Source organism: Bos indicus x Bos taurus, chromosome 12 (genome assembly GCF_003369695.1).
Source record: "Bos indicus x Bos taurus breed Angus x Brahman F1 hybrid chromosome 12, Bos_hybrid_MaternalHap_v2.0, whole genome shotgun sequence".
Lineage (NCBI taxonomy): Eukaryota > Metazoa > Chordata > Mammalia > Artiodactyla > Bovidae > Bos > Bos indicus x Bos taurus.
The window spans coordinates 76,870,911-76,889,997 of NC_040087.1; the positions used below are offsets into that span (position 1 = coordinate 76,870,911).

At 51.3% G+C, this 19,087-nt stretch overlaps 1 protein-coding gene across 2 annotated transcripts in view; it reads right to left on the minus strand.

The window, feature by feature from the left end:
• The window catches only part of TMTC4 (transmembrane and tetratricopeptide repeat containing 4), a 56,915-nt gene extending 38,881 nt beyond the window's left edge, over positions 1-18,034 (minus strand). The window contains exons 1-5 of one of the 2 annotated variants that reach the window (XM_027557921.1): positions 17,889-18,034; positions 11,214-11,429; positions 7,229-7,344; positions 5,433-5,649; positions 999-1,086 (exon numbers count right to left, since the gene is read on the minus strand). In XM_027557921.1, the coding sequence (XP_027413722.1) occupies positions 999-1,086; positions 5,433-5,649; positions 7,229-7,344; positions 11,214-11,375 (583 nt within the window). In that variant the 5' untranslated portion in view covers positions 11,376-11,429; positions 17,889-18,034. The remainder of the gene's footprint in view (positions 1-998; positions 1,087-5,432; positions 5,650-7,228; positions 7,345-11,213; positions 11,430-17,888) is intronic. The other variant, XM_027557922.1, reaches the window with a different exon arrangement.
• Between the last annotated feature and the right edge of the window lie 1,053 nt (positions 18,035-19,087).

Below are 19,087 nucleotides of genomic sequence, written 5' to 3' on the forward strand. Positions count from 1 at the left end.
GCAACCCACTCCAGTATTCTTGCCTGGGAAATGTCATGGACAGAGGAGCCTGGTGGCCTACAGTCTATGGGGCGTCACAAAGAGTCAGATACAACTTAGCGACTTTCACTCACTCTGCTGAAACAGCCCTGTCAAGCAACCCATAGGAATCGTTCCTCTCACTTTCCCTTTTCTTCTGACTTTCCCTTTTCAATTGATTGTGTTATATACGGAGAGAGTTCTACAGTCATGAACTGAATTTGTAACAGAAGTTGAAATTATAACACTGTTGCCAGGGCCAACATGTATAAATGTATCATACCCAATTTCTACTGTAAGACAACTGGGAAGGGATGATGTAACTTGGAGGTGATCAGAATTCATATAATTAGTAGAGTTATACAGGGATTCTACTGAGTCTCAATAAATGCATTGGTGCTAATAAACAGGCAGATCAACCCCCGCCACTTTGCATGCATGTGTGCATGCGCACGCGCGCGCACACACACACACACACACAACTGGTCATTTCAACTCCACTGGGTTCCAGCAACAAAGACTTTCTAAGTATCATTAACATGACAATGAAAAAATAAGAACCTCATGCTCCCGGTGCATATTCATAGCTATACATTTTTACAATTTTTCTATATTTTTCCTCCAACATGTTTTAATTAAAAATAAATGAATAACAAAAAGCTTTTCCCCTCTTCAATTTTACTGGAAAAAAAAAATCACAAAAATCAATCACAACTGCTTTAGCCCTAACAGCAGGAGCTCTTGGTTTCACTACTCAGCAAGATGCTTCCTGAACATTGTGAATGTTGAAGCACAACCTTTGTGTCGTGAAAAAGCAACCGAGTAACAGACATCACTAAAAACAGTTGACACCTTTGACCTACATTCCTTCAAAGTGATAAACTTATAGCAACGGACACCTTCCCACCTGTTAAAACACGCTCGACAGAACAGAAACACGAAGAAGATGCAAAATTAAGAGGGCAAAACATCCTGCTTACTTTCTCTGAACGCTTTACAGTAGCCAAGGAAAGACAGCAGAAAAAACAGGGCGCCCAGGAGGTCTGCACGGCCGACGACACCAGCAACCTTCAAAGAGGCAGAGGAAAAAGATTTATGTTAAAAAACATTTACATGAAACTTTGGAAACACAAAAGCATCCTTAGAAAACCTCATGAGACTCGGCCATCTGTTAAAATAAACTCTCTGACTGTGGTGTGATCTGACAACGGACTCTTTTCACTTTGGGTCTAGGATCTGGGTCAGCTGCTTCCATGGGAAGGCTGGGTTGACTCCGACCTACTGTGGCTCTTCTGTGGGTCGTACAGAGGCAGTGATGCCCGTGTGCAGGGAAGACTCCATCACTCGGCACTCTGTGCCCACAGCCCTAGAGACCTCTACCCTGAGCAGGTGCCCAGGGTGCATTTTTCCATTGGAAAATGTTATCAGCTCAAAGGGCATGATATTTAAGAAAGAAAATTTGACTGGAGACATGAAAGACAGGTGGGAAGTAAGTGTTACACATCATCAAGCAGAGAGAATAAGACACAGGGATGATGGTTCAAAGCCTCTGTCTCTGTCTTTCCCTCCCTTTAGACCAAAACCAATTAAGCGGGTTAACCTGGAAAGTGGAAGGCTTCAAAAGAGGTTGACCAGTAAGATGAAAACAGAGTACGATTTCCACCATTTCTTCTCTGCCCCTCCCCATTTTCTGCATCTGATGATGGCCCTTTTCTCCACCTTAGTGTAAAAGAAGCAATACAAAATGGGTGCTCCATTTCTTTCAAGCTGATTACTCCAACAATTGTTCTCCAAAAGTCTCACGTCAACCAAAGACAGAGAACTGTGCTCCCGAGTACTGGTCTGGTCTACGTGGCATCCTTTACTAACTAGCACCCGGACAGGACATGTATCAGAGCTTGCACTGTGACTTTCAAGGTTTCATTTTAGTTCCTGGGAAGCTCATCTTAAAGTGAGAAGTGTGACGTTGGATCCAAAGTAAAGTCTAGCCTACAAACAGAGGTAAGAGAGTATATTTCACAATGAATGTGAAATCACATTTTACATTTACAATGTAAATATGAAAATCATGTTTACATTCTGTGCCCAGGTGCATGTACAAGCCACAGCTAAAAGGAATGCCTTTTAAGAGCAGTTTCCATCCAACCAGCGTGGCTCCCGACGCTGGCGATGGCAAGCTCCTGACACAGGGGCACTCGATCACTAAGAAGATTGGCAGCTGAGTCCCACCTGTGACTGCCAGGCACGTGAAAAAACCTTCCCGGGAAGGAAGCTAAAGACAAATAAAGGTTCAACAGATCTGGGCCAAGGAGGCCAGTGTGCTGGAGGGGTAAATGGAATGATTACTTCATGAAGGCAGTAAATAGATCATGAGACTTCTGGAATCCTCTGGCCTGTAACTTGCTCAGAGATGCAGTGAAATCGAGGATGCAATGAGACCCCACAGACAGAGCCTGGCCCACAGTGGGTGCTGGTTCACTGTCAATCTGACAGGTACACATGGTTGGGGGGATTCAGGGGGACAGAGCAGCGGACCAAATACATGCCAACTTAGGGAGAAGCAGGTGTGGGCTCTGCAGCTCCACGGCCAGCGATGGAGGAAGCAGCTGGTGCCGTGGGCCTCCCATCAGGACCAGAGAGGGGTGTGAGCAGCATCTGCCAGCTGCGGCTCTTCACAGGGCCCGAGGATGGTTCAGCATCCCACGGCCTTTCAGAGGAGACAGTAAGAGAAGCCAACTCAGAGAAGGGCATCCAAGAAGGTCCTGAGAGCAAGAGGGTCTGGGAAGCAGGGTCTGGGAATGTGGAGGGTCAGAGAACAAGGTTTCCTGAACTGAGTGAAGGGGAGGGAAGTGGCTTGGATAAATACCAGGGGTAGGAGGCAAAAAGGCCAGTCTAAACCACTTGTTATCTGAGTGGTTGAGGTACATTTAAAGACTCCCCCTAACATATAATGTTGTAAATCATCCAAATCTGGAACAAAAACAAAAAAGACTTCCACTAAAATGAACTTTAAATATCATAAACTCATTTTTAAAACAAACATTCTGCCTTTGGCTAAGTGAAGATACTCCCAGGTCTTAAGGAATGTACATTACATCATCTGAATGAAGAAAAACAGGTTTTAAAAAGTATGGTACTAATGAGAACCTACTGTATCGCACAGGGAACTCTCCTCAGTGCTCAGTGGGGACCTAACTGGGAAGGAAAGGCAAAAAAGAGGGGATGTGTGTGTGAGGATAACTAATTCACCTGCTTTACAGCAGGAAACTAACACAAAATTGTTAAGCAACTATACTCCAATAAAAAGTAATTTAAAGAAGAAAATAAGTCTCAACAAAAAGTGTGACAGGTGTTTCAGTGTACAGAGTATTTAGTCCTTCAGTGAATTTTTGGCAGAGAGATTCTAGATTCTATAGGAAGAAAATTTTAAAGGCTATTCCAAGAAGTTACCGAGTTGAATAGTTTGGCCAATGTGCATGGGTACAAAGAGATTTTTTCTTTTCTGTTATTTGCATTGATATGTATTTTCAGGCAAAGCTTTTTATAACGACTTTTTTTTTTTTCTTACAAATAACCTGAGACACTCCCATCAGAGTTTTCTGCAGAAGTCACCGCCATTCCCTGAATCTGTAACATACAAGGTGGTGGCGTTTCCCTACTGGGCACAATTTGCGCGGGAGCCATAGAAGGAATGAGGAAGGGAGGTGGGGGGTGGTATTTCACCACCTGATCCCTTCAGTATAAACTCTGGCTTCACTGGATGAGCAGGAGTAGTAAGGACACCTGGCCGTCCCTCTCTGACACTGCAGTCTGAACTCAAGCAATGTGAAATCCTCACCAACGCCTCGAGGAAAGAAAATCTTGCAGTGGCGCTAGTGTCCTCGGGGAACCCCCTGGGGCCGACATCCTGGTCTCTAAAAGAACAAGAGGCGAGGAAACGCCCTCCGTTAGCTCTCCTCCCTCCCCTGGGGACCCAGCCCAAAGCCCAGAGACTTTATTTTTTGGGCTCCAAAATCACTGCAGATGGTGACTGCAGCCATGAATTTAAAAGATGCTTACTCCTTGGAAGAAAATTATGACCAACCCAGACAGCATATTGAAAAGCAGAGACATTACTTTGCCAACAAAGGTCCGTCTAGTCAAGGCTATGGTTTTTCCAGTGGTCGTGTATGGATGTGAGAGTTGGACTATAAACCAAGCTGAGTGCTGAAGAATTGATGCTTTTGAACTGTGGTATTGGAGAAGAGTTTTCAGACTCCCTTGGACTGCGAGGAGATCCAACCAGTCCATTCTAAAGGAGATCAGTCCTGGGTGTTCATTGGAGGGACTGATGTTGAAGCTGAAACTCCAATACTTTGGCCACCTCGTGTGAAGAGCTGACTCATTTGAAAAGACGCTGATGCTGGGAAAGATTGAGGGCAGGAGGAGAAGGGGACGACAGAGGATCAGATGGTTGGATGGCATCACCGACTCAATGGACATGAGTTTGAGCAAACTCCAGGAGTTGGTGATGGACAGGGAGGCCTGGCATGCTGCAGTCCATGGGGTTGAAAAGAGTCGGACACAATTGAGCGACTGAACTAAACTGAACTGATAGGATGAAACTGAATACTGCTTATTTGCCAAGAAACAAGGAAAGGTGAACAGAAGCTGATTTGTTTTAGGAATGCTAATTTTTAATGACCGATAGCTTTTTCTCAAATATTTGAGTTTGAATGGCTGTCATGGAATGGAGGGATGGGAGATGAGAAGCAAGGTGGGGCGAATTCATGAGCAGGTCCCCGAAGGACGTGAGGACCCACCCACCAGCTCAGCTCGCAGCATGCCAACCTCTCCCTGGCAGGGGTTCAGATGACCAGATCTTAAATTCTGTCCCATACCCCTCGGCCATGTGACTGACCTAGGTTAAGTCCCTAATTTGTCCTCCCTGGCTGCTTCCTCTTCTGTAAAGTGGAAATTGTTATGCTGCTCCAGCTGAACCTACAGCATTTTGGTGACTATCGTATGAAGTGTGAGGAAGTATTTTGGAAATCACAAAAGCTCTCGGCTAACAGAGGAAAACTGCATCAGACCCCTTTTCAGGAAAACAAGGAAGTCTCAGCCTCTGGCTTTAGGCCCAGAAGCTGGGCAAGGTTCACCATTCACACCTTCCCAGTGTGGTCTAATAAGGGACAAAGAGTATCGGCAGAGATCACACCACGTGCGTGGTCTTTATGAAGTCTCGGCCCATCGCGGACCCTGTGTTTGTCCTAAGGGGGACCTGCTGTCCCCACAAATCACCGCTCTGGGCGTCTGAAAGCTGGCCTTCTACAGCTGTACAATCAGCCAAGGGAAGCTTGTTTTAGGGAACAAACCAACGTGTGGACTGCGTCTATCTTACACAAGTGTAGAGACGGCTGGCAGACGGTACTTACACACTCGGTGTGCACCGGGTGCACGGCAAACAGCAGGGCGGCCAGCAGAGACGACCTGGGGGCCAGGTTCAGCCTCCTGCCCCTGCTCGTGTACTGCAGGCCCCCGAACAGCACGGAGAAGACGTCCACCAGCAGCACGCAGACGCCGCCGTGCAGGGCGATGTTGACGACGTGGAAGCTCACAGGGTGGAAGCCTCCCGACAAATAGTAGTTCATCCTGCAGGGAAGGAAGGTATTCACAGCGGAGATGCAGAAGCACGTGAAATAAAACACGAACCGGCTGGAGGGAAAGGCTGGCGTGTGAACATACTGGAGGAGGAGAGCGTGTGCACAGTTGATAAAAATAGCGTCAAGATAAATAATGCCTGTTAAGCTAAGAAGGGTGAAGATGAGCTAAGAATGTAATTAACTGCAGAGGGGAAAACGGGAGATAAGGACCTCTCAGAGGACTGGGACAGAAAATACTTGGAGAGGAAATGCCAAAAAAAAAAAAAAGACAATTATTCAGGTGCGATAAAGGCAAGGCTGTCTTTCAGAAAGATAAAACAGACCACACGTTACACAGGCTGCTCCACAGGGAAGCATGGTCAAGTGACTTGTCTATTCTCCCCGTCCCCAACCCCCCAATATACCCCTTGACAGTCTGTCCACTAGCCTTCTGAACAAGGAAGCACTTCCTCCCTGTCAAGGATTCTTGTCTCTTTTTCAACCACGAGTGGTTCTGATTCATCCTTTCTATACTTCTTTTTGTGGCTCAGCTGGTAAAGAATCTGCTTGCCATGCGGGAGACCTGGGTTCGATCCCTGGGTTGGGAAGATACCCTGGAGGAGGGAAAGGCTCCCACTCCCGTATTCTGGCCTGGAGAATCCCATGGACTGTATATATAGTCCAGGGGGTCGAAAAGAGTCAGACACGACTGAGCGACTTTCACTTTCACTTTTGAGGGATCTACACATAGGTTCTGGAGAAGGAAATGGCAATCCACTCCAGTACTATTGCCTGGAAAATCCCATGGACAGAGGAGACTGGTAGGCTATAGTCCATGGGGTTGCAAAGAGTCGGACACAACTGAATGACTTCACTTCACTTTACTTTACTTTACACATAGGTTATCCAATACACCTGAGAAACAGCTATGCATGGGAACTTCTGTGAGATCAATTAATCTATTTAATGCAAACAGCTCCCTGATTCATGGGGGGTGGCAAGATCATCTTTAGTTTCATTTTGTTTTTGGATCTTGATGTGGTCACAGAAGTGAAGTATTAGTCGTTCAGTCGTGTCTGACATTTTGTGACCCCATGAACCTGCCAGGCTCCTCTGTCCACGGAATTCTCCAGCCAAGAAGACTAGAGTGGGTAGCCATTGCCTTCTCCAGAGAATCTTCCTGACTTAGGGATCAAACCTGGGTCTCCTGTGTTGCAGGTGAATGCTTTACCTCTGAGTTACCAGGGAAGCCTGATGTGGTTCACAGGAGGAAGATTTATAACTTACTTTTTTTATATAGTGAAAGCAAACACAATTTAATTAGAGGCTACCTGTTGCCTCGACATATTGTTTCCTCCAGCTTAAGTTGCAAAGGGTCCAACCTGAGAGGACTGTGCAAAGTAGGGACCGCTTGTCAGAGCATCCTTGCCTTGCTGGGGGCCTGGCAGGTCTCTGTGTGGCTGCCCAGGTCAGTGTCTGCACCGTGGCTGGTACGTCCGTCAGAACCCCTGACCGGGGCCCCACCCGGTGCAATGTCAAGCACAAGCCTCGGGTTTCCCCTCCCCCACGGCCGTCCTGCGGCACCTCACCTGAAGGTCAGCACGGTCAGGGGGCGGTAGGACTTGTGGCTGGTGTTACTGCTCAGCCGGCTGCCCCAGAAGTCATGATGCCACAGGTCCCCCAGAGGCGTCTCTGCGCGGAGGTCCTGTGGGCAACACAGCAGACGGCGGGGTCGGGACTGCACCCTCCCCCTGGGCAGAAGCCCTCTCTTCCCCATGTCTCCCACCAGTCCTGGGTCCAGCCACCAACACCCTCACACCCAGCACCAGCCGGGTCTCCTCAGGGCTCCACTGTGCCCCGCTCTGCGTGCTCTCCAAGTGACCTCTCCCACCCACTACAAGAGCCCTACCCCTTCCAGGACCAAGCTGACGACCTACAGGGACACCGCAGTTGGGGTGCTCTGGCCCCTCACCTGCACTCCGCTGGCACGTCTCCCAGACACTGGCTCTGCTCCTGGTCTCTGGTTCCCAAATGGCCCCTGCTGCCACCTGCCCCAAGACGGGTCTGTGCCCGGATGGTCACCCCTCAGCTCCCCAGAGCTCAGCTCCTCCCACTCATCGGATTTCAGCCACTGGGCTACGACGTTCCGGAGTTGATGCAATTCTCTTCCTGGGGGGCCCAGAGCATCCTTGACCTGTCTTCATAGTGCCTGTTTCCCGGGAGGTTTACAGTCACGTGATGCTATCTGCCCCACTGCGCTGGGGCTCCTCCAGGCCTGGGCAACCCCGTGTTTGGGGGGAGTGCACAGAAGGTGCTTGATCCATGCAAAATGAACAAATGGACCAAGCAGCTAAGTGAGGTCACTATCACCCTCTCTCACAGCCAGTATGTAAGGCTGCTGTTTAGCCACTAAGCCGTGTCCGACTCTTTGGTGACCTCATGGACTGTAGCCCGCCAGGCTCCTCTGTCCATGGGATTCTCCAGGCAAGAATACTGGAGTGGGTTGCCATTTCCTCCTCCAGGGGATCTTCCTGACCCAGGTATTGAACCCGCGTCTCCTGTGTCTCCGGTATTGGCAGGTGGGTTCTTTACTACTAGTGCCACCTGGGAAGCCTTTGGTGCTTAATGACGCAAAGGGAAAAGCTTGACGACGTGGGACAGGGGCAAGCTGGTGACCTGACAACCACTTTGTGGGTGAATTTCACTTCCGGTGGGTATCAGCTTCAGGGCCTTGAGTGCACACACCCGCCTCTAAGAGTCCAGTCGCTATGTCACGCGGGTCGTGCGACCCGCCTACTAACTCCGTTTACTCCATTACCCCATTGGGAGTCACGCACTTTTACGTTGTCCCAGAGCTACCTGCTCAGCTGTGGAGGGAGGAGCAAAGGATCTTTCCCTCCGTTTGAGCAGAAAACAAACACCAACAAAGCTCTAAATATTTGATTGGGTGTAGCCCTCACACAGCACCACAGGAAGAAAGGTCAATTTTTCCTCCTAATGATTTCTAGAAAAGATGTGCTGTGTCTCAAATGCTTGCTGACTCCACTGTCTCAAAGAAAATCATCATCTCCATGAACAACTCAACACTACAAGGAAGCATCTGGAAACAGCCTTTAACACCCAGCAACTCCAGGCACAGCCTGTTTCACTTACTGCAGGCACGGTGCCGATGCACAGAGGAGGGCCTGTCAGTAGACAGGGAAGGGGAGAAGAGCAGGCTCGCAAGCGAACAAAGGGGCACAGTGTGACGCTCCTGAAAGCACTGCCAAGACGACGCACGGGTCACAGAGCGCTTCATCTGCCCTCGCTCCCAGAAGGAGAGAGAAGCACAACCTCGTCCCGGGCATCTCACGCAGGACATGGTCCGTGTCTCCCCGCCTCACTCACCAGAGCTCTCCAACAAGGGTCCAGAGTTGACACTTCATACATCCTCTGGGAGTGGCAGAGCCAAGAAACTCCCAGCAAATGGAATTAAAAAATAATAATGATAAAGGCAGACTTGTCTGGTGGTCCAATGATTAAGAATCTGCCTGCCAATGAAGGAGACACAGGTTCGATCCGTGGTCCAGGAAGATCCCACATGCTGTGAGGCAACTAAGCCCACACACCACAACTCCTGAGCCCACGTGCAGCAACAACGGAGTCCGTGTGCCCTGGAGCCCGTGTTTCCCAACAGGAAAAGCCATGGCAGTGAGAAGCCTGAGCAGCGCAAATAGAGAGGAGCCACTGCTCTCCACAACTACAGAAAAGCCTGCACAGCAATGAAGACCCAGCTCAGCCAAAAAAATAAAGGCACAGTCACATGTCCTCACTGGAAAGCAGCTATTAAGCCACGTATCCCGCTGGAAAATAGCTATTAAGCCATCCATGTGACACAGTTGCTCAGAGCTAACACATTTCTTTCGCTCCTAAGCGCTGTTGCAAAAAGGACTGAAACAGAAATATCTGCAGTAAACTGCTGGATGAACTTGAGGGAAATTACAAGTGAAGAACCTGGATTCAAAATAAACGCCAGGACTGAAGTCTGTGCAGCGGAAATGGAGCAAATCATTTACAGGATGTTACAAATGAAATGTCTGCCAAAGGGTCACCTCCTTACCCCTCGCCCCCCTCCCCTCCACCCCCACCTAACTCACGTTCCTTGCACAGAGAATTTTCTCAACACTTTTAATAGGAAAATGGCTTTCTCCACATTCGGGAAAATCTATGATTTCAAAATTTGCAGAGCATTAAATGCTACAAAGAGATGCCACGATTGTATCTACTAGAGAAAGAGAAAGAGAGAGGAGTGAACTCCTTCAGGTTCTCTTGGCCCCTTAAGGCAGACACAGAACATCGGCTGAGTAGGGATTGGTTTGCTTTAGTCACTAAGTCGTGGCTGACTCTTGTGACCCCACGGACTGCACCCCGCCAGGCTCCTCTGTCCATAGGATTTGCCAGGCAAGAATACTGGAAAGGGTAGCCATTTCCCATCACAAAGGTTCTAACTACGTTCTTTCCACATTCTTTCTCCTCTGGGCTCTCTCTGCCTCCAAGTTTCTTGTTCGGATTTTCTTTTAGCTCAATGAAACCCTTTTCTTCCCTTCCCACAAACCGATTTCTTCTTCCCTACCTCTATAGTCAGAGACTGAAAAAGAATATCATTTCCCCTGCACCCACTGGTGAGCAGAACTGGCTGGGGTTTTGCAAATTCAGCAAATCTGAGTCTCCACACATGACACAAGCAGGGACGAAACGAGCAGGGACGAAACGAGCAGGGACGAAATGAGCAGGGACGAAATGAGCAGGGACTGCAGTCTCCTCAGGCAGCGAACTCCGGGTCATCCGCAACTGTCAGCAGGATGTCCTGATGCTCCCAGCGAAGGACACAGAAGGGGCCGGCTCACTGCCTACAGCCAAGGACACACCCTCCAGTGGGGGATCAGACTTGCCCATCACTGCAGCAGGTGTGTGTGTGTGTGTGTGTAAATGCACAGGGTGTGTGTGTGTGTGTGTGTCTGATGGGGGCATCCTTCTGGCTTAGAGTTCTGTAAAATTTTCTCACAAAACCTGAAATAGCCTACAAGGTTCTGCAATACTGTGGCCTTGTCATGTTAGAGGAACGGTCTCTCTGATATGTCCATGGGCTGGGACCTCATGCAGGGCACCCAGCCAGGGCAAAGCCTGAGGTTAGGCAAGGCTGGGAGACCCTGCTGCCAGCAATAAAAGGGGCCCTAAATCAAGGAGATGCTCTCTAAAAGAAGATGGGAAATCTGGAGCATGATGGGGGCTCAAATAAAGGCTCAGCCAAAGTTCAGTGGAGCAGGGGTCCCCAACCTCTGGGATCTAATGCCTGGTGAGCTGAGGTGGGGCTGATGTACTAATCATAGAAATAAAATGTACAGTACATATAATGCACTTGAATCATCCTGAAACCATTCCCCCGCCGCCCCAGTCCCGGGAAAAAACTGTCTTCCACGAAGCTGGTCCCTGGTGTCAGAGAGGTTGAGGACCACGGCCATAGAAAATAACTGATGCAGATCATTACTGAGATGCAGGCAAGCCAGTTTACCAGACAGACATCAAGATACGGACCTTATTGTTAACAATGGCTTCAGAGTCATCAAAGACAAAGTCTCCATCGTAGCTCCGGGCAAAACACATGAGGGAAGCAAAACCCACGAGGAACTTCGCCCAGAAGGGAGGAAGCAGAGAGGATGGGATGACATGGTCCAGACTGGCGTCCCACTCGGCCATCCTGACAGCTGCGCCCTGCCGGCCTCTGGGTCCAGCATTCTGCTGGCTAGAAACCTGCGAGATAAGTGACACGACATCAGTACACATCAACGCCTTGGTAGCAGGCTTATAGAGTAGGCGGGCTTCCCAGGTGGTGCTCGTGGTAAAAAACCCGCCTGCCAGTACAGGAGAAGTAAGAGACATAGGTTCGATCTCTGGGTCAGGAAGATCCCTTGAAGGAAGGCATGGCAACCCACTCCAGTATTCTTGCCTGGAGAATCCCATGGACAGAGGAGCCTGGAGGGCTGCAGTCTACTGGGTTGCCAAGAGTTGGACACGACTGAAGCGACTTAGCATACACGCACACACAGTAGGCATGTTTACCCCAAGTGAAAAAGAGCGAGGCGGTCAATTATTTACTTATGCTGTGAGTTTATAGGGCGTGACCCTAAACACCTTTAAAGTATGCTTTCAAAACTCAAGTGGGCAGAACCGTCCGTCACCTTGGGCACAGGGAGCTTCTCCTGGGCCCAGATGCAGCCGACCACGTCAGGAGTCCTTGGGTTTCTGATGCTGGATTATCCCTGAGAAACACTGATTTAAGGGAATCCTATGTTTATCAGCCCCATAAGGCAGATCATTTTTATAGTCCTTGAACCAGTTTACAAAGTTAAAAAAAAAGGTACCATCTTGCTTCTTGCAATCAAGAAAACTCAATGCATATTCATTGTGGAGTCTTAGCACAAAAATTGTGTGTGTTTGTGTGTGCACGTGAAGCATGGTCCTGACTGTGAAAAGAGAGCTTCTGGTCTCTCTGCAGAACACAGACACTCCAGCCCATTCAATGAAAATCTGGGAGAAAGAAGTTTAACAGAGGTGAGGTGGCAGGCACACGGCCATGGTTCCCACCCAGGGGATAGAGCAAGGAGGGCTCATTGCAGACTGATGCTGGGGACAGCATTGTTAGGCTGTGTCCTAAAGGAGAGTGGGGGGTCCTCTTCTAGGTGAGGACATGACCTCCAATGTTGGGAGGGAGTCAAGTTATAAAGACGCTTATTTTAGCTTTTCTTTCAAATAGGCAAAACATTAAAATGAAATGCTGTCTCCCAGCCTTGCCATTTCTTACTTCGGTTGCCTTGCGTGTGCTGCCTATCTTTGAGTTCACGTCCTGTGCACTCAGCAAAGCAAAAGAACTTCCCAGCAGTTGCCTAAGAGCTTCCTAACCTGGAATTCACCAATTATGAAACCACCTCCCCTCCCCATCACATTGTATCTGTCCCCATGCCCACCAAACCTTCAGTAGGCACCCTCCTTGGTTTTACCAGGATCTTGTCTAGGTCTAATCCTACCTGACTTTGGCCAAGTTACTTCACCTCTCTGGGCCTCAGTCTCCTCACCTCTGAAATGGGGATGATACCCACCTAACATGGTTGTCATGAAGGGTAAGCAGGACACCCACCGAAAGTGCTTAGAAGCACTGGGTTTAATGGATGTCAAAGGAAGGTTAACTGTTATTACAAGCACTTTCTTCAAGGAAGAAGAAAGCACATTCATTTGAGAATAATTTGAGAATCCCCTGGAGCATCTGGTTGACCGGTAATAAGCAAGACTCTCGTCTTCCCTACTAAGGGAGCAGCCCCACTCCTTCACACTGAGATGGAAGAAAATTTCAGGCCCTTTGACTGGGAGTCACTTTAGATGTACAGATGACCCCTGAACAACTCGGTGGTTAGGGGCACTGACCCTCCTCGCTGTTGAAAATCTACGTAGAGCTTATAAGCTTGTATCTGCAGTTCCTTGCCATCCAGGGACTCAACTAACCACAGACCATGTAGTCTTGTTTTTTTTTTTTTTGGCTCCACGCGTGGCATGTGGGATCTTAAGTTTCCTGACCAGGGATCAAACTCACGCCCCCTACAATTTTGTTTTATCAAATTTTTTTTTTAAAGTACTGAGGTCTTTACTACAGAAAATAATCTGCATATAAATGTACCCACACAGTAAGGTCAACGTGAGTTTGAACCTGTATTTGTTTCCAGGTCTTCCAGGGAATGGATGGAATAGATGATGGAATCAATAAGTCAGTCCACAGGGGCACTGGACGTCACGGGCCTCTTTTCCACAGCCCTCTGCCTGAGTGAACGTGCCGAGGATCCAACAACAGTCAATGGGACCCTTTCTTCTATGGCAGCAGTGTTCCTGTCCATGCCTGGGAAGAGGCCAGGTTTACCCCTAGAGAGGAAGGGCTTTGCAGCTCTCACGGTGCTGCGCCCTCAAGCTCCTCCACCTGAGGTAACTCATTTGTAAGTCATGCTTTCAGCAAGAACAGGGGGAATATTCCAGCCACTATGTGTCACTCCCCCCACCCTCCTTTTTCACTGAAAGGATAAGCTGCTGGTCAAATCCAAATTACAGTTGCAAACACAAGAGAGGTCACCACGCAGGCCCCAAACACTGTGTCTGTATTTGAGCTCCAGAAATTACTCCTGCTACAACAAGTGAAAATAGATTGAACAGTTAGGAAGCTCCCCTGACGTCATACGGAGGGAATACAAGAGTCCTTTGGTTCAGAAAGTGAATATGAAGGAAAGCAAATGGTTTATATTAGTTCCATATCAATTTTAAATGTGAAATGGAGCTGTGAGCTGACAGATGGTCCATTAACTGGTCTTCATGTTGTCTGCTTCAGGCCCAGATATTTGAGTTTGTTGTTCAGTTGCTCAGATGTGTCTGACTCTTTGCGACCCCATGGACTGCAGCATGCCAGGCTTCCCTGTCCTTCACCATCTCCTGTTTGTGCAGACTCATAGCCATGGAGTTGATGATGCTGGTATTTACAAGTGGATCTCTGAGGTTCAAATGGCCCTCTAGGAAGAGTAGTGCATCAGGAACTAATTTGTGCTCCTGAATTAGTTGCTGTGGCAGAGGATGAGATGGTTGGATGGCATCACCAACTCAAAGGACATGAATCTGAGCAAACTCCAGGAGATGGTGAAGGACAGAGGAGCCCGGCGTGCTGCAGTCCGTGGGGTCGCAGAGTCAGACACAACTTAGCAACCGAACAACATCATTAGTTGCTGTGCCTCCCTTTTCATCTCAGATTATCTGTAACACACACTAGTGCTTTTGGTACTCAGGCAAGGGCTGCTGAGATAGACGGAAGGCAGACTACAGACCTGAACACTGGGACCAGGCCTGGACTCTCGGGGGGTCAACAGGATGGATGAGCCAATCTCAGAAGGGTCCCCCCTCTGGCAGCGACATCAGGGAGCCTAGACTCTGCCCTGCTCCCCATCCTGCTGACTCTTCCCTCTTCATTGCTGCTCCCCTTCCCTGGTCCAAGATCCCCACTTCTCTGCTGCCCTCAAGGACACTCACAAATGCCCTTCCCATTTAAGGCCTGATTGCTAATGGGCAGAGTAGGGTAGCTCAGAAAATACTGTGGATCAGCAAATGCAATTCTGCTACAGTGCGTCAGGAACCTTAGTCTAGCCCAGTGGTTAACAGCACAGGCCCTGCGGGCAGACAGACTTGAACTTGCTACCTACATGACCTTGAGTTGCCTGGTCTTTCCAAGGATCCATTCCTCATCAGCACCATAGGGTACCTGGAGGTTGTACTAAGGATTAAACGAGAGCATATATGGAAACAATTGGTTCCCACTACTGTTATTATTGGGCTTTCCTTGTGGCTCAGCTGGTAAAGAATCAGTCTATAATGCGGGAAACCTGGGTTCGATCCCTGGGTTGGGAAGATCCCCTAGAGAAGGGAAAGGCTATCCATTCAAGTATCCTGGCTTGGAGAATTCCATGGACTGTATAGTCCATGGGGTCCCACAGAGTCAGATACGACTGAGTGACTTTCACTTCACTTAATTATTCTGCAGAGATTAGTTCCCAGTGCCTAGTCCCTGATGTCCTCTCTTGGGATCACCCATGTTGCCATCATGTTGCTGAAGCTCCAGTATTTTGACCACCTGACGCAAACATCTGACCCACTGGAAAAGACCCTGATGCTGGGAAAGATCGAGGGCAAGAGGAGAAGCAGGTGGCAGAGGATGAGATGGTCAGATAGCATCACTGACTGAATGGACATGAGTTTGAGCAAACTCCAGGAGACAGTGAAGGACAGGGAAGCCTGGCGTGCTGCAGTCCATGGGGTCGAAAAGAGTTGGAGACGACTGAGTGGCTGAACCACGTTGCTGTCAACTTTTATTCTTGAGGATAGGCTAGCCAACCAAGGCCAGCAGTAGCCCATCAGGTAACCTGATGCAACTGAGAGAAGGGCACCCTTCTTTTGGGCAGACCCAGGGCACTGGCTCCGTGACCAGGCATCTGTATGTCCTGCATAAACCACATAGCTGAACACATTAATCCTCCTCCTCCAACAGTAGATGGACTTTTTTTCTGCAAGGATCGAAGACAGGCTGGAAGCTGAGGTACAAGAAGCCCTGCCAGCATGAAGTGGCACCTGGAGGGAGACGGGGCCCTTCCGTCTTTTTGTACCAGGAGACGGAAAATGGCAATCCAGTATTCTTGCCTGGGAAATCCCATGGACCAGAGGAGCCTGGTGGGTTGTAGTCCATGGGGTCTCAAAGAGTCAGAAACGACTGAGCGACTAAACAGCAGCATGAACCAGGAAAAGGGGCACGTTCTGTTTCTCTCTCTCTGGATGGGCCCTGGGCGGCATCACCCCATTCGTCTTCCCCAGGGGATGTCCTGCTGCGAGCCCTGGCTCCTGAGCCAAGGAAGTTTGCCTCATGGACAGAGAAGAAAGGAGCAACATCATGGCCTCAGGTTCAGCCCATGCAGGGCTCCAGTTAGCTCTACCAGTGACCACACTGTTGATGGGATTCCTGTCCCATTCCTGTGCTTACCCCCATTGTGTTGAGAATTCAGTGGCGCCTGTATGTAGTTAGATTGGGAACTGAAGCACAAGCCTCTTTATTTTCAATATCTCAAACTCCTTATACCAAGCTTCTATTTTCAGGGGGTTAAAACCCATCAATCAATCGTCAATGAAAAGGTCAAAGAGACCTTAGAGAGGGCACACCATCCCTCAAAAATGAACACACAGCAGTCACTGAGCTCTGAACCTGGGGACTCGGTGACGCCTGACACAGCAGCCTGGACTGCAGTAAGGGGCTGACAGATGCAGATCAAACCTACACGATCCCTGGAAAAATCAGCAGTGAACACCTACTAAAAAATATTCTTTCAGCTGCACTGAAGGGCCTTCTGGCCTCAGACTGGCCTTTTCAGCTCATCAGTATTGATCCATTCACACACCGGTTGCCCTCTGCCAGCCTAAAATGAGAGTGCGTTTGGAAACCAGAATAAAGAACACAACCGTTCCTGACCTAGCACCTGGAGACCTGAGCTGGCTGCTCCTCTCTTGGGGCCCCCAAGGCACTGGAGACTCATCTCTCCCGCCCTCCCCCCACGCAGCGCTGAATACAATGCTACTCCGAGTAGCTTCCTCTTCGGATCACCTTCTCGGTTTCTTGATTCAGTAACGCGCGAGAGCCATGCCTGCCGACAGCCAGAATGACTGCGGGAGGTTCGACATTCCCAGTTCCACTGTCCCAGAAAGTTTCCAGCTTGCTAGCTTGTAGTCATTTTCCCATCGAAGTCAGCGGGTGATACTGCACCCCACCTCCCTCTGGGGCGCCCCAGGCGCGGTCGGGGCTGAGGGGACAGGGAGGGGGGACCCCGTGAGTCCTCTGTTAACTGTTTCTCAAGAAACACTCCCCATCCATCTGCGCTCCAAGAGAAAGAGCAGCGTGGGATGACTCACGGGGCTCTGGCTAGCTCGTTCCTCTAACTCCTCCTTTCTTTTGTGTGCGGTTAAAAAAAGAAGGAAGAAAATACGCACAGCCTACAGACACAACATCAACAAGACGAGAAGCCCCGCGGAGTTCGCAGGAGGTGAGGCGGCGGCTGCGCCACCCGTTCGGCTTCCCCAAACTCCAAGCCCGGCGCAGGGAAGCGGCAGCTCGGTAGCGGCCCCGGGCGCCCCGGCCCAGGGCACGCCGCTCGGCCGGGCAGCCAGCGCGGGGAGGCTGGCACTCGCGGCGCGGCCAGGGCGCCGCCTTTACCCCTGGGCGGGCGGCCAGGCGGCCCGGCTGCGCCCAGCCATCGCTTGCGCGGCGGCCAACTGGCGGGTGGCGCGGGGGCCCGCGGCCAGGTGTCCGCTCCGGGGGACGCGCCAGAGGCGCCCGTGCGCCCGGGGTCGACGGGGAGCCTGCGCTGCCGGGGCGGCGGTGAGCGCGCCCCCTCCACGCCGCGCCCTTTGTCCCGTGCCGCTGACACCCGGGCGCACGGCTCCAGGGCCCGCATCCGCCGTGACCCCGGCCCCGGCCGCAGCCCAGGTCCCGGAGCCAACTCCTTCAGCCGCGCCGCCGCCGGGCCCGGCTCGGACTGCCGGGGCTCGGGGCGCGGCGGGCAGTGGGGACCGCCCGCGTCCGCTCGGCGCCCAACTCCGCTTGCCCAGCCACGGTGCCCTCAGCCCTGCAGGGGCCGCCCCGCGTGTTACCTGCAAGGAGCCCGAGCGGCGGCCGCATCTCCCCGGCGGACGCGGGCAGTCCGGCGGGTACGGGAGCCTGCCCCGAGCTGGGCAGGGGGAGGGGCCGCGCGCGCCGCGCCCCCGCCCCCCGCCGCGTTCCCCCGCCCCGCGGCGCCCGCGCCGCGCGCTCGCCCGCACGGCCCGCAGCTCCCACGCGCGCGGGCGCCCCCCTCACATCCCCGCCGCCTCGGCCCGCCCTCTCCTCGCGGCCATTGGCTATACCTGCCGTCACTTTCGCGGGCGCCGCCGGTCCCTCTCCAGCTCATTGGCGGACGCGCCGGTGACGTCAGGCCAGGGGCGCGAGCCGCGGCGCAGGGAGCCGCCAGGGACTGAGAGGCGGACTCAGCGCCAGAGGAGGAAGCGGAGTCCTGGGCGTGGAGCCCCGGGCGGGGCCCCGGCGGCTGGAGGCGGCGGCCCCGGGCGGCGGGCTGCGGTGGCCGCCGCTGGCCTGTAGGCGCTTCCCCCGTGCCCCTTGCGGCGCTGGAGCCCGTTCCCGGCTTGTCCGGCGCTCCTCGCGCTGCCGGTGGTGCTAGGCGGAGGGGTGCTGCCGCGTCCCTGCAGGAAAGGGAGCTGGATCGCAGCGACCCGGACGCTAGACTTCCTCTTGCCTGGGAGGAGCTGTTTCGAGTGTGTGTCTCAACTTTCTGCGTCTCGGGAAAGACCCGATGCAACTGCGTTCTTCCGTCCAAGGCCCTGCTGCTATCCCGCCCTTGTTTTTAGCAGACCCTGTTCCACGGCTCTAGTCTCGCATCTCCTGCTGACCCACGAATCCTGCCAGCTTCTGCATCCAAGTCATTTTTGTCCTGAACTTCCTCTCCCAACCATATTGCCACTCCGCGCGTTTCATAACCCCCATTCTTAGAAGATTTTTCTGCCTCCCGTGTCAAGGAAAAAGAGAAACTTTCTCCACTTTCCATTGCCAAACCTACAAAGTGTTAGTCGTTCAGTCGTGTCCGACTTTTTGAGGCACTATGGACTGTAGCCTCTGTCCATGGGATTCTGCAGGCCAGAAGACTGGAGTGGGTGACCATTCCCTCCAGGGGAGTCTTCTGGACCCAAGGATGAAAAGTGAAAGTCGCTCAGTCGTGTCCAGCTCTTTGGGATCCCATGGTCTGTAGCCCACCAGACTCCTCTGTCCCTGGGATTCTCCAGGCCAGAATACTGGAGTG